Source organism: Solea solea, chromosome 6, assembly GCF_958295425.1.
Source record: "Solea solea chromosome 6, fSolSol10.1, whole genome shotgun sequence".
Lineage (NCBI taxonomy): Eukaryota > Metazoa > Chordata > Actinopteri > Pleuronectiformes > Soleidae > Solea > Solea solea.
In genome coordinates this window covers 13,316,885-13,332,918 of record NC_081139.1, presented here as the reverse complement: position 1 = coordinate 13,332,918, position 16,034 = coordinate 13,316,885, and the positions used below count along the sequence as shown (strand labels likewise).

Below are 16,034 nucleotides of genomic sequence, written 5' to 3'. Positions count from 1 at the left end.
GATACTATGAAGTGCACACGTAGCTACACATACTGTGAAAACTATTAGTCCAGCAGCTGCTCTAGTGGACCTACATGAAATCTGAAATATGAGTGACTGTGATGATGTAAAAGAGATTATTATTCCGAGAAATTATAATAATATTTTAGCCAGTTGGGGGCAGCAGAAACCTTTCAACATGAGCTGCCCCATGCCCTTTAGAGCCATACCTGTAGTTCCATTGCTTTTATGTTTGATCTACAACACATGAATTCACATCCATGCAAAACATTAACATTCAACTGTATGTACCTGATGACTATTTTACTCTTACAGTGCTGAGTGCAACTTTACATTAACCTACTGTGTTTCACACTCAGTAGAATGGTTTTTGGATGCCTCACATACCCAGTGAAAGCTGTTGGATTTCTTTTTAAGATACTTGTTTATCTAGAGGTTTTAAAAAGTCATTAAATGTGTTGTTTTAGCCATGCTATTGTGCCCATAGCAAAGGATTTATCAATCCCTCTTTTGGAACACATCCAAAAATATGGGAAACATGTATGCTTTAATTAATGTTCCAGGCACAACCTGTGTTTGTCCTATTGTTTCATGTCAATAAATATCTGCTGCAATCTGAATTCCACAGAATTCCACTGACATGAAATCAACAAAGCTGCTGGAGTTGCTGGAGCCCTGAGACTTTGGCACTGAACTATATATATATATATATATATATATATATTTGTTTTGTTTATTGGTTTGGCCGGGATCTCTTCACCCCCTGTCCTCCTCCATTTTTACAAAACAATTAAGAAAATAAAAGAAATAACTAAATACTAAACCCAAACTGTCCATCAGGTTTACAAATTCACCTTCATCAGAGTGAACTTCTTTTTTTCCACACACATTTTTGGCGAAATGCACATATATCAGCAGCAGTGGTGGAACGTTTTTCCTACAGGAATGTGGAGTTTGGCTTTGGCGCTTTCATCCTTCTACTGTAACTATTTACTTTGCAGTCCACTGCCTGTGACATCAGGAGCCCGACTATATAAATGAATGGAAGTCGACTACTTTAAGAAATACAACTTCTCCATAGAAGAGGAAGGAGTGTATGTTGATACAAAAAGGAGCCTAGAAGACAGAGGCGATGAAGATCAGTCGAGGAGAAATGCAGCTGATTTGTTCTTTGCTGTTGTGCATTATCACCCAGGTAAGACCTGACAAAATGACAAAATGAATCTTATATATATAAATACTCTTTATATACCTGTATTTGTTTCCCCCTTAAGTACCTTTCCCCTCATGAAGACCCAAACCTGGTCCTTATGAGGGCAGAACCTCATTTCGGAGGAACTTGTTAAGTTTAGAACTAAGATTTAAATTGTGGTTAGATTATGGTTTTGGTTAGGCATTAACTGGTTATGGTTAAGGTTAGGAATAAAGCTATGTTTAGGCTGTCCAAATGAATGAAAATCAATGCCTGTGTCCTAAGAAGAATAGCTGCACAAACCTGTGTGTGTGTGTGTGTGTGTGTGTGTGTGTGTGATATGCTGGATTATGATTACCGGGGGCAGCCAAAATATTGCAATTATTCTTCAACCACAACAATACTATACTATATTAGTGAAACTACTGCAGGTCAGAAGAAATCAGCAAAGGAGGACGTCTCTAGAGCGTCTCGAGGATGGACTATACTCATGCTGCAGACAGATATTTAAAATCGGGTCTGAACGGGGTCAACCTGCGCATGAAGGTTCAACCGTTCCTCTAGCCATCCTGCGTACTGCAGCTTTAAAATGACCCGTATCGCACCGAGGCCGAGGAGCGTCTGACCCGGCACATAGTTAAGATCACATGTTGAGGTGAGTGGAAACGTTTGTCATAAAAAAAACAATGTCTGGGAAGGAACAATGTCTTCAGTGTGGGCAGGTTTCACTGGAACTGTTTTTACAGTAGGAATTAGTTCATTGCTGCTCCACCCCTGAATAATACACCTTTTTTCTCCTCTCATCTTTATCTTAACTTTGGAGTGACAGCTGACATTCCTCACTGTCTGAGGCTGTTATTACGGGTTACTGTCCTATTCTAGACTTAGTCTATTTAACTATGTCATCATATCATCCTGAGTAATTAGTGATGTTTTTTTTTTTTTTTAAACTTTGTTTTGGGTGGTGTGTTTTCCTGCATTTTTTTTGTTGTACAATTCTATTATTTTTCTTTCAATCTGTACTGAAATTGTTTTGTAGACTTGTTGAAGAGGTTTTTTTTTGTTTTGGTGATTTTCTAGTGTTTGAGGTACAACACATCAGATGTCCACTGCTGTTTAAACACCTCACTAACTGACACAGCTGCTGGTGAGGATGCAAGGAAACAGCGAGTTTAGCCACTTATGGCGCGTTTCCACCGGCTCTACTCGCCTCGCCACGGAGTGAATTTTTTTTAAGCAGCTAAAATCTGTTGGATTTTTTTTTTTTTAAAGGCGTGCCTGCTGACCGCTGTGCATTCACCAAGAGTGTGCCTGCCTGTCTCGTGCTAGTCAAGGCGCAGGGTTCATGCACAACACAGTCAGTACTGACCATGTGTCAGTACCCCATACAACCACACTTATTGTATGCCTAAATGTGGACCAGTGGACAGAGTAACAGTATAAACAGCAGCTGTTCTTGTGTTCCTCTCACTTCAGGTGCGCGGCCAGTTGTGCACAGGGCCATGTCAGTGTCCGTCCGGAGTGCCACAGTGTCCTGCTGGTGTTCCTCTGATGCTAGACAGCTGCAGGTGCTGCCAGGTGTGTGCCAGGCAGGATGGCGAGGCCTGCACTGAGCGGCTGCCCTGTGACACACACCAGGGGCTTCAGTGTGACTACAGCGCCAGCTTCCCCGGAGGAGCAGGACAGTGTGTCGGTGCGAACAGAACACACACAAACTGAAACACAGTCTGGATTCAAGCTGCAAAATATCTGAAATACTGATTTTAATACAAATCATTCTGCCAGTTACTGCTAAAGAGCTGAGGAGTAACCTCTGTCAAACACATCCTGGTCTCCTTTCATAAACCTGCATAGTCATTTAATTAACAATGACCACTGTTGTGAATTGATTTTGAATGGAATACATTTTGGTCAAACTTACTGGAATCAATTTTTCCTGAAAGTCAAAAAAAATTAAATATGAAATGTGTTCTTTAACTGGTTGCCAAGTTACAAATTAAAATCAGGTAGTGTACAATTAAAAATAAATCCTGACCTTTATACTTTGAAACCATCTGGTTTCAGTTCAGTTCTATTTCTATTTGGTGATGTTAAAAAAAGATGCACAACTATGGTCTTTGTCTTGTTACAGTTGCAGTATCTCACGGCACTTGTCAAAGTGAAGTAGAGGCAACTACTGCAAATAGAAATGTACTAGAATGCCAGGGAAATGTTGCATAAACCACAATCTCATGTCCAGACTGTTGAAAGTTCAAACTACTAAAATTGGGAAAATCAAAGAATCTGTTTGTTATTTAAAATATGATATGAATCGAGCATATTACCGTCTATGTGGCTCAAATTTATTTTAAACCCTGTGCCAAAAGCCTATTATACTGTATTGGATAGAGTTCAGTCACTCATTAGGCTGCACTGAATCATAGGAGGAGCAGACCTTCTGGCAGAAGATAAAATAGGTTTCACAAGTCAAGGTCATGTCTTTATCTTTGTTTTGTCTACAGTTACAGCAAAGAATTGGCAAAAACAAGTCAGTCAAACGCAAAACGGTACTTTCAGAAGTTTTTGATTCGGTCAATAGAAATTCTTCAGCTTGCAGGCTTGAAGGAGCATTAGTTCTCAAAGTCATCAGAGGTGAGGTGATACGCGTCCCACTTTGGTTGTAATTTATATCCGTGGTGTTGCTGAAGAAATTTAAAAAAAGCTTTAAATGTTGGACTAACGAGAGGGAAAACAACGGGGATTAATGATGTCAGGAACAGAAATAAGAACCTGAGCTGATTCACTTTGTGTCAAGATAGTGCTAGACTGAACTGACTGATACAGATTCATAAAATATCTTGATTTTGCCCAACTTGTGATATTCAATCTTATGTTTGTCTTGCAAAATTTCCAGCAAGATTTTCTAGTTGTGCACCAAAGCTGGGTGTAGTAGACGGATGCTTAAAGACACAGAAATAGAAGTATGATTTCTTGGACTTTTTTATACCAAGTACCACCTGGGAAAATATTGAGCTCTCAAAGTAACACCATTATCGCCAACGTTCAAATACAGTGGTGTAAATAGGTCGAGCAGAGTCAGCTACAGACTTTTCACGGGAGGCAGATCTAATTATTATTATTTTTTTTGTTTCAGTTTAATTTTTTGTTGTATTTGTGTAGAACAGTATTTCTGATTTTCCTCTAAGTACCAGCAGAGGAAACTTGCGTAACCTGGTGGTACACTAACCACAATTTGAGAACCATGGGTTAAGGGAATATGGGCACAAATGTTGTCTCTGACACCTTCGTTTTCCGTAAACTGATTAGTATAAATGACTAATTTCCCGACTGTACTAACAACTGGATATCCTGTTTCACATACTCCCCACATATTTGAGCAATGATGTAGGAGTTTTGATGTAGGAATCGTTTTCATAACCCTTTCTTTGGTATGATCAGGTCGAAATGAACTGGGTTGTGAGATAAACGGCAGGAGGCTGGAGGAGGGCCACGTGTTTCAGCCGTCCTGCGCTCAGCTCTGCCGCTGCCTGGGAGGAGGGGTTACCTGTGTTCCTCTGTGCAGCGATGATCTGCACAAACCTGTGGATAACTGCCCCAACCCTCAGCTGGTGCGACTGCCAGGGCGCTGCTGCAAAGAGTGGCAGTGTGATGGGCTGGACAACAGTATTTCCCCAAACCCCTCAGGAGGTAATGAAGTACAGTGTGTAACATTTAAGGGGGTTTATAACACTACCAGTGTGGAAAGTGGTAAATAATAAGTGCCATTACTCCCCTTATCCATATGAGGCATGTCTGTGAATCATTAAATACAAAAAAAGATACCAGAAGATGTTATTTGTATAAATGTTTCGTACATTGTAAATTAACTAAACACTGGGCCTATTTCACATTTTGCCAACTTGTATATTTAGATTATCCTCAATATTTCCAACAATGGTTTACACCTCAGGCACACTTTAGTGTCCTGTTTTTATGCTGTCCTCCAGGACACAAATGTGACAGGAAGTGGCTGTAACTAAACATTTCTGAACTTTTTTTTAAAGACACCCAGTAGATATTGTTCTAATAAAAATAATCACTATATGGGCCATAGTAATTGGAAAGATAATCTTAAGCGTACTGGCATCTGTAGTACTAGTACTATAAGTGCTGGTATGCAAATAAAAGAACTGGTATACTCAAAATTGTAAACTGAAAAAGTCCCAACATACTTTAATCACTAAGTACTAATAGAATTGCTTAAAAATCAAAAATTGTTTGGTTTTCATAGCCTCACAATAACCCGTTTATATTTACTTTAGACAAGGGCATTTACACTTTGCAAAGGAAGAACAATGGCGTCCTTTTTGGTATCTGAAGGCCACCCTTCAGCAGAGGAGTCCTCTGTTTGTTACAGTCTCACTTTTAAATGTCACAAATGATTTCACTAAAAGACAAAAGACCAAATAAAGACTCCGATATCAAAATCACCATATTAGTCTGTGGTTAGTTCATTTAGAATATTACCTGCAACAAAGAGAACGTAGATGTAAAACACTCTGAAGACAGCAGAAGCCTTTCCATCTCAACAGTGCTATGATTTGAACAAAAGCACAGACACATTTGTGTAGTTTTTCAGGTCTGAGGTCAGTGTAGAGCCACAGCCAGCTGCCAGAATGGGTTGGGGAAGTAAACAGATTTCAGTGTCATGGAAGATCACACATCTGTGAGAGACATCTGCGGACACTATTCTTAGAACACTAACATCATATGAGAAGCAGTTTTTCTGGCTGCACATGTAATGAATTCTTTGACCCATGCGCTCTCATCAAAGGTCTCTACTTCAAACAGCTTTCAGGTTAATGCACACAGCAAATATTTCCCTCTCTGCTGTGTCTTTTTCTAGCAGAGCAGGCACGCCAGGACCACAGGGGAGGGCTGGCTGGTCCATTGTTTGGCCCGGTCTCCAACTGCATTGAGTGGACCTCAGACTGGAGCCCCTGCTCTCGCAGCTGCGGCCCAGGTGTCTCCACTCGCGCCACAACCAGGAACCATGCCTGTCTCCTGCAGGCTGAGACCAGACTGTGCCAGGTCAGGCCATGCCAAGTGCTGCTTCCAGGGATCCACAGGCTGGAACCGGTCAGTGCATATAACTCTGGTTCAATGTGTGTACACTTTATTGTTCAAATTTATTGTGCTCCATTTTGGCTTTACGAAAAACATGCCCTCCAATAATCGACATGGGAAAATGAATAATTATGTCAATAACTGCATGAACTACTGTCTAAAATAAAACTCTAAATAAAAATAAAATTACTGGAAATTCTTCCTAAAGGGTTATTTTAAATATGAGCACACATGTCAGACCAAAACAAATCAGGCCTACTCTTAGATGCCAATATTAACCTGGTCTGTTTATTTCTCCTTATTTGAAGCCTCGTTCAGTCTTTGTTTGAAGCCTCTTCAGCCTAAAAGTATTGAAAATACTCAAACTACTACTAAAACTACTTCATGCCATCATCTCCTACACGCAGTGCGTAGCTCATTACCACCTGTGTGTTCTGTAGTGTTCTACCCAGACTTGTAATAACGACACTTACTGTACACCATGTTCAGGACATTCTGAACTCAGGAGAGTATTCAAATTGGCTTGCCATGTGAAAAATCAACAATGTCAACAATCCGATTTTATATTTGTATACAGTGTCTTAGCAATTCTGCCATCAGCAGTAATTGCATAACCGCTATAGTGTTGTTGCCTGTGCATTTCAGGGGTTGCGGGTGTGCAAGGGCAGCTACACCTCTCCTGTGTCCATCCATCTTGAACACCAGGGCTGCTGGAGCACCAGAGCCTACCGCCTCAGGTTCTGTGCTCTCACCTGTCCAGAGCGAGGCTGCTGCAGCCCCTCCCACACAAGGACAGTGTGGATGGTCTTCCGCTGCCCCCAAGGCAGACTGACCCAGCATCAGGTGATGCTGATCGAGTCCTGCTCCTGCAGCATCGTCAACTGCCACCATTCCCCGGCCACAGCTGTCCGCGGTGTCTTTCCCTGGATGTGAGGTGCATCCAGCTATGAGACAGACAGACAGACAGACAGACAGGCGGGTCCCGTCTGTGAAAATCACTAGAGAATGAAGATGTTCTAAGCACACAGACGTAATAATCTGGGCAAGAAGGAAGTTGAGGCAGTGTTTCAAAACAATAGAAATTCTACAATCAGGAAGTGAAAGTTTACAATTGCACAATAGTTGACGTCAATCTTAATATGCACTCAGGGTTGAAAGATCAAACTGCGATCAATATCCACAATTATTTCCATTTTCCAAATTCATTATATTTCTATATTCACTATTTCAGCTCTTTCCACAAAACCAGATTTATATTTAAAGAAGGAATCCCCTTCCTGCCTGCACAGGTGGAAGATCAAAAGCTTTAGTGTCTCAGTGACATTGCATTCATTGGAGTTTTTGTGATTAAAATTAACAGAAAATTAGTCAACTGGGTCATACAGATATAATATGCAAAAATAATTAATAAACTATTCCAACACTCCTTTAAATGCATAGAAATACATGTTTCTGTTCAAAGTAACAGACAGATTCACTTTGGTTCTGTTTAAATGAAAGAATAATTATTGTTTCTGCTTCAACTTCTGGGTCAAACCCGTTTGAAACATCAGAGTGACGAAAGGAAATGGTTGCTACTACCAGTAAGCCAGTGTGTTGTCTTTAGTTTTTTTGTGTTTAATTGTGTGTATTTGTCACTGATGGACGGCCATCTGGTGTGAATTCTGCCGCTAAAGCTCTCCCCATAAAGTGCAAATGCACATAGAAACCAAACACGACAACAGTTCCCTTGATCTCACACTGCTTCCCGATTGTTTTGATTGAGAAACATCTAGACAAAAGTACACACTGTGCATTTACTTACAAAATAACCCGGTTCCTCCCACACATCTGAACTGCATTCTTGAATTGTGTTTCATAAGGCGAAATATTTTCTCTCAGATTCCATTTGTTTTCTGACTATGTCACAATAGTGATGCATTTCACATGTATTTGAGGTGAAATTCTTACCCTGGAGGTGAAGAGGTCAGTGTGGCTGCATGTGACAAAGTGTGAGCATCAGTGACAACTCCACCCCAGTTTGAGACCATGGTCGAGACCGAACGTTGCAACCACAGTAGTGGGTTTTAACATCACTTTGAGGGCATTCGATGTGTTTTAAACCTCATGTCCATGTGGGCCCCATAGCAGTTGTATTCAACACAAGTGGGGCCACCAAGGAAACCATGGACAAACCCGCTTGGGACCCATATTGTCAACCCAAATATAACCCACATTGCCATGCTGGCTGGGTAAGTCCATAATTGCTGCTTTATGTCATTTGTTAAAGCCCTCTTCACATTGAGATTCACTCACTTGCTCATCTACCGCTTTATCCTCCACATGAGGGTCGCGGGGGGCACTAATGTCAATCCCAGCTGACGTAGAGCAAATGGCAGGGTACACACTGGATAGTTTGCCAGTCCATCACAGGGCCACACATAGAGACAAACAATCCACTCTCCCACCTATGGTCAATTTAGAGTGTCCTCTGTTCTCTCATCAAAGCTCTGACCACAAAACACCAGCAAACTTTGGTTTGAGTTATAATAATTGGTCATGTTTAGGGCTACAGATGCTGCATTTTTTTCCCCTCCACTTTTATTTATTGATGGCTATATAGATTAAAAAAAACTGTTGGTACCAATCACAGACTGTGGGTAAACAGTGAGTGTCATAAATATCTTGACCTGCTTTTACTCAGCCTGGTGCTGGTGGAGATTGTTTAAGATGCACTTCAAAACCTTGATTATCAACATGATTTAATCCAGGTTTTATTTAAAAATACAAACTCCATATAATCCAGAGTGATTTAAAGGAGCGGTAAACTCATGCTCTGATTACACTTATTAATTGTATTAAGTTAATACTGCAACTACAACACAATGGAAAAAAAAACAATCAATACATTAATGACCCCTTCAGTAAGAGTAACATGTAACAAAGTGAAATGCAAACAATGATTGATCACATTACTGGGAAAGAAAGGGCAGTAGGAACAATCTTATTTTTGTTAAGTCAAATAAGCTTAATATTTTTATTCAAGTATCTTTGTCTTTTTGTCTGATGATAAACAAACCATTATAAACACGTGCTACAGCTGACAAAGTCAAGTCAGACAGAGGTAGTGAATGTGTGATGAGCTCAGCTTGACCGAAATGTTCATTTATAATCCTGATACTGATCGATATGTGCAACTCTTTTCTAATAAAAAAAACATCAGAGCCTTTTTTTTTTTAGTTTTTATTCCTCCTCACGTTGTTCTGAGCTGCACTATATAATAATATAATAGCTGTGATGTATTTATTTAGTCTGTTTGCTAGAAGCTCTGTTTTAAAGGTCCAGTGCATAACCGTTTTATTGGCCAAACATACGTCATTTTGAAATGTAAAGTGTATAATCACTGAAACTGTACTGTTTATTTAGGCCGAATGCATAACCCACAGAGAAGGAGGAAACGGCAAAGAGTGGCAAGGTGGAGAGAGTTGTGAGTGTTTACATCCAATGTGATATTTTGTGTGAGATATTTAGTGTAAGTTACCCTGGTGATTTGCAGATGGGAAGTGAACCACCTTTCGAAACTTTAAAAACCCACAGTTACATATATGTGGCTACCCTGATAACCACAGGTCTTACTCGCTCGACCCAGCTTGGTAGAGATTAAAAATTGGACTGAAAATCATCACATTTCCCGATCAGCAGATGAATGATGGTTTGCAATAACTTAAAAAGGTGACAATATATTAGTACATTATAGCCCCTAAAGTCCCGCAAAGTGTTTTTTATTAGTATTATTACTATTTTGATCATGTGCATCGATATACAGAACTTGTGTAGTGCAAGAAACTGTCCTTGTCGACTTCACCTGAGTTAAGGTTGGAGTTGAACTAACACCACACACTACAGTAAAGCCACCAGTTTATTTGTCTATAACTTGTAGTGCTGACAAAATAAAATGGAATTGATATTCTTTCCACAGATTATACAATTGCATTAGAGCAAATACAACAGCAGTCAACGCTTATAAGTAAATGAAACTGCAGGCAGTAAAAACACACTGTAGGGCCATGCCGTATAAATACTTCTCTCCACAAAAAGTAATACGGTGGAATTGTTTGTTTATGTTTCAGCTGTCTGAGAGATGCATCACTTGTATTTTTGGTTTCAATTTGTACATTCCACATTTGTAATGCTGCAGTTTCTTTCTGCATAGAGGGAATTATTTTTCATACAGACAGAATTATTTTGCATAAAGAAGTGACTTATTTTTTCCCCCACCCACTAAAACCAGCAGCCTCTTGTTTTTCAGCTGTGTCTGTTCCATGTCTCTGTGTTTTCTTGCTGTTTGGATGATGGAAGAACTGCCATGCCAGTTGGAAGCCATTCAAGATCTTAGTGCAAACCTGAGTAGGATTGAACAGAGCACAGGATCAAAAATCTTGGTATGTCTATATGTGGTGCACTGTTAAATGTTATTAAGTAAGTCATTTGTGTGTATGTGTGTGTGTTCACATATAGGGCCAAATACAACAGTTACAGTTGAGTTTAAATACAAGGTATAAATACAAATCAAATAGCGTGTGATGTATTTTAATCATTTGTTCTGAATGCGTGCAGCAGTTAGTCTTCTGTCAGGCTGATGAGGCAGATGAGGCAGATGAGGAAGATGTAAATCATTTTACAGAATGATGTGTTGCCTGAGAAGTGGGCGGGCATTTTCTTGGTGTCATTTTCACTTCATTTGTTTGCAAGACGCACACGTCCTGCAGATGTTTGGTGGGTAAGTCTACCATTGGCTGCCGTTTTCTTTCCGTGTTTGAGTTACATTAGAATGGCAGAGATTTAGACCTGCGGGAGATGTCTGGAAACATTACGCACGGAGCCTGCGGGGCCATAAACCTGAACTTTACGCACAGTTTTCTGCCGCCCGTCTTCGTCACTGTGTTCGTTGTCGGGACAGTGTCCAACATCTGGGGGCTGAAGAGCGTGTGCAACAGCTGGAACAACATCGCGAACATTAACATTTTCATGTGGAACCTGGGGATGGCGGACCTGCTCTATCTCTTCACGCTGCCATTCCTCGTGCACTATTACGCGAACAACAGCCAGTGGCGTTTCGGTCCCACGTTCTGCAAGGTGACGCGCTTCTGCTTCAACCTCAACCTTTACGGCAGCATTGGCTTCCTCACCTGTATTAGCATTTACAGGTACCTGGGAATCGTGCATCCAATGAGAGTGATGGGAAAAATCACCAGCCGACACTCCTTGGCCATAAGCGTCTTGGTCTGGGTTCTGGTAATCATCCAGATCCTCCCAGACATGTTTTTTGAGAAGAATAACCTCACGTCACCCCACGCGTGTTACGATACTACCTCGAATGACCTGATCAGGAGCTACATGCCGTACAGCATCGGCTGGACCGTCACAGGGTTCGTCATCCCGCTGCTCATCATTCTGGTCTGTTATGGTCATGTCGTTGTGGTTCTGAGCAAGAAAGCCACCGTGAACCCTGTGCTGAAGCAGCGGTGTTTGAGGCTCGTCGTGATTCTGATCATACTCTTTTCCGTCTGCTTCATCCCCTACCACGTGCTACGAAATGTTAATTTAAAAACCAGAATTTTGAAACAGGCTGGATTCTGCCACGCCACGTTCCGTGACATATACATTGCGCACCAGGTTGGCAGATGCCTGGCGTGTCTGAACAGCGCGCTAAATCCGCTCATTTATATAGTTGGAAATGATGAATTTCTTAAGAAGCTCCATGACCTCGGTGCGCGGGTCCAGCTTCCTCGGGGCTGCATGAAAGGTGCGGATTTGTACCGCAAACCGATGGAGGCGGACCCGAACCTGCATGGCCGTGAGTCACTGGACCATGAGCCACCATAATGTTCACATTTCTAGGAGCGCAGAAGTGAACGTTTTGGAGCACATGTATCAAGGAAAAAAACAAAACAAAACAATTGAGCTGTCAAAGTTGTTCTTTGTTTATTTTAAGGTTTATTGAATGATACAACGACCTCAAAAGAACAAATAAGCATTTAGTACAACAGTGTATGGAATGACTTGTGACACTTTGTTAACATTAAAATGAAAAAGCAGAAGACATTTTTATTATTTATCGGTCTCAGTGTGATGCGTTTAGGGGCAGTATGTACAATATGCCCTGCTGCTGCTCACATGGTCTTGAGGAAGGTCAGAAGAGACTGACGTTCACATGCACTGACACATTTCACCAGAATGGGTGTTTCCGTGTGAACAAGTGAAATGCAGTTACACAAGATTGAAAAACAAGCCACAAGTGCTGAGTGTGTGTATTATGGGTGCACTCTGGCTTTAACACGTACTACTACTACTACAACTACTTATATTGTACCTTAAAACCAAAACAGTTTTTGCCTGTATGAAATAAGTGCACCCTCTGTGCCGAGAGCCAGTTTAAGAAACTCACTGAAAACGTTGACAGCTCGCAGCAACATGAGGCAAAACAAATTTTAGCCACTTAACAAAAGGTTGATCTTATAAATCTATGATATCACAAGAATATGTTCACATATGTTAGACAGCCTTATGTTTGTAAACACTTTATTCCCCACACTAGAGTCCATAGAGAATGTCTGCAATTTTGCATCACCCCACGCAGGAGAAGTTGATCCACTGCTGCCTTTTTTTCATTAATTTCAAATGTGTAATCAAAACAACTTTATCTCTCTATCCCATATCCCTGGCAGGCTGAAAACAGACATTTTCTCAATGGACTTTGGTGTGGGAGAATGAGTGTTCTGTTTTGGCAGTGGGACAAGATTTTATTAGTCTTTTGTCAAGTACCTAAAATCAGTTTTTCCTTGCGTCCCTGTCCGTAAGAGGTATCTTAGAGCACACCGATCAGTCAGCGCTCATACAATGACACTTCAAACTATTCCTTTAAGATGCAGAACTGAGAGAAGACTAAAGTGTATTCCATTTCATGAACCTGCCGAACATTATTACAGGTCTCAGTGTGATGCGTTTAGGGGCAGTATGTACAATATGCCCTGCTGCTGCTCACATGGTCTTGAGGAAGGTCAGAAGAGACTGACGTTCACATGCACTGACACATTTCACCAGAATGGGTGTTTCCGTGTGAACAAGTGAAATGCAGTTACACAAGATTGAAAAACAAGCCACAAGTGCTGAGTGTGTGTATTATGGGTGCACTCTGGCTTTAACACGTACTACTACTACTACAACTACTTATATTGTACCTTAAAACCAAAACAGTTTTTGCCTGTATGAAATAAGTGCACCCTCTGTGCCGAGAGCCAGTTTAAGAAACTCACTGAAAACGTTGACAGCTCGCAGCAACATGAGGCAAAACAAATTTTAGCCACTTAACAAAAGGTTGATCTTATAAATCTATGATATCACAAGAATATGTTCACATATGTTAGACAGCCTTATGTTTGTAAACACTTTATTCCCCACACTAGAGTCCATAGAGAATGTCTGCAATTTTGCATCACCCCACGCAGGAGAAGTTGATCCACTGCTGCCTTTTTTTCATTAATTTCAAATGTGTAATCAAAACAACTTTATCTCTCTATCCCATATCCCTGGCAGGCTGAAAACAGACATTTTCTCAATGGACTTTGGTGTGGGAGAATGAGTGTTCTGTTTTGGCAGTGGGACAAGATTTTATTAGTCTTTTGTCAAGTACCTAAAATCAGTTTTTCCTTGCGTCCCTGTCCGTAAGAGGTATCTTAGAGCACACCGATCAGTCAGCGCTCATACAATGACACTTCAAACTATTCCTTTAAGATGCAGAACTGAGAGAAGACTAAAGTGTATTCCATTTCATGAACCTGCCGAACATTATTACAGACAGGTATAACTGCTGCTCACAGATGCTCACATGATTATGTGGATCAAGTATTACGTGTTGTACCTGGTTCTGTTCATAATCCTGCACTTTCTGTGTTGTTCTGTGTGGTTCACACTTCAGTGATTACCTTCACGTGCAGCCGTGTACTGTGAGGAACTTGTTTGTTTGTTGTGATCATGTTCTGTCATATATTGCACTATACAGTAGCTCGGCACTGTTTCAGGTGAAGCATTAGATATATATGTGTGGCGATGGTTTGTTTCTATTATTTATGACACGTAATACATTGACAGACACTGATGTGACGCTGACGGGACATGGTGGGAGAGCTGTGAAATGATTAAAGTCTGTATTAAAATGTTAGCTGTCCGCATTCAGTTAAAATTGTATTATTCGATGAAGATGTTGCACTGCTTAGAACCTGCGTCACAACAAAATCATTCTTTGTTCACTTTCTGATTTAGTCAGAAACTTTCTCTGGAACGTTTGCATGTTTTCCATTTTTTCTTTTTTTTGGTAGACCTGTAATGGACTCGGGACCTGACCAGCATTTGCCTCTTGCCTAATGTCTACTGGAACTGCTTCCATGCCCATAGGATAAGAGCAAGGTATAGAATGTATTGATTGCAGCACCTTTATTTTGAAAAAAAATAAAGAACTTTTTAGCCTTATCTTTTTATTGACATTAAAAATAAAATGCCAAAAATGGTTATAACACTGTCTGTACTGTCAATACTGAGAAACAGAAACTGAAGGTAGAATTGTCTTGACAACATGACAGAGGCTATAAAGTATAATTGAGGTCCAAAGTATTTCCCAGACATGCCACAGAAACAGCTTGACTACAGTATGTGAGGTAATAAAAAAGGGCATGTGCTATATAATTCTTATGTTCTTTAGCAACACCTTTTTCTGAGTCTGTAGACGTGTGTTTGTCCTTTCCTCTAAAATCAGTTTTTACTCCAGTCTCTTCCCCCATCATTGCATGTACTTATAGGCACCAGTAGGGCATTTTTTATTTTAAGAATATTATAGTCTCCTGTATATGTATATGACATTTACTGTACTAAAAAGTAATCGTATGATATAAAATGTACTGGAAGGCTGTGGGTTCAATTCCTGGCTCCGCTAGTTTGTGTATCCCTTAAGCAAGACACTTAACCCCATGTTGCAGCGTGTGAATGTGAACGAAAGATGTGTGAATGGCTGAATGGCAAAACTGTAGTGTACTGCAGCTCATCAAGACTAGAACAGCGCTATATAAATACAGACCATTAGCAACTTTATTTGGTAGTAACGAGAAACAAAGATAGTTAGAGGAGTCATACAACTTGACATGTGGTACACCCCGGTCAAGCTTTGGGTCACTGTTGAGAATATTCAGAAACTTAAAATATCCTGAGGCCCTGTGTGAGTTGGAAAAGGGTCAGAGTCAAGTTTATTTCATCCACAAGAATGCAAAACGTACACTCTTCTTATCTGTTCCGCATACAAACAATGGCCACTCAACAACACAATAATGTACCATTACCTATCTCCATCTCTAAGCCCTTATTTATAACCACTGGTTTGTTCTAATTCTTTAGTTAATCTTATCTCTTAATCAGTCTTGTCCATACTGCATCAGCTCATGAGTTGTGGGAAAAACAGTTCCATGTGCACCAAAGTATACGCCTTCTGTTGCCAATGTTCCTTAATAGAACTGCAACATTAATTAAACAAATCATCCTGTCCACATTTCCAGTGAATGAGGCAGGAAGTGAAGGCAGGGGCTTGGAGCTGGTCTGTACCCGGTAAGGATTTGACTAAATGGCTTATTAGATCTGAGACTTGCTCTGCCCAAGTAGTCACCATGTGACTTCCAGGCTTCATAAGAATAATGAGTCTGGCACTTGCTTG

General features: G+C 40.6%; 2 protein-coding genes across 3 annotated transcripts; both read left to right on the top strand.

Annotated features, from left to right (window-relative positions):
- The first annotated feature begins 1,015 nt into the window (after positions 1–1,015).
- Positions 1,016–9,502, top strand: LOC131460265 (CCN family member 5-like). 2 transcript variants are annotated; one of them, XM_058630592.1, is made up of 5 exons: positions 1,016–1,195; positions 2,669–2,885; positions 4,631–4,879; positions 6,081–6,310; positions 6,944–9,502. In XM_058630592.1, exons 1-5 carry the CDS (start codon positions 1,133–1,135, stop codon positions 7,229–7,231), a joined length of 1,047 nt encoding a protein of 348 aa, XP_058486575.1. In that variant the 5' UTR covers positions 1,016–1,132; the 3' UTR covers positions 7,232–9,502. The 2 variants fall into 2 exon arrangements, with proteins under 2 accessions (XP_058486575.1, XP_058486574.1); XM_058630591.1 differs by having other exon boundaries at positions 6,078–6,310.
- Positions 9,503–11,069: 1,567 nt separating this feature from the next.
- Positions 11,070–15,412, top strand: LOC131460266 (P2Y purinoceptor 1-like). The gene has a single exon (XM_058630593.1). It carries the CDS (start codon positions 11,135–11,137, stop codon positions 12,161–12,163), a length of 1,029 nt encoding a protein of 342 aa, XP_058486576.1. The 5' UTR covers positions 11,070–11,134; the 3' UTR covers positions 12,164–15,412.
- Positions 15,413–16,034: the final 622 nt, after the last annotated feature.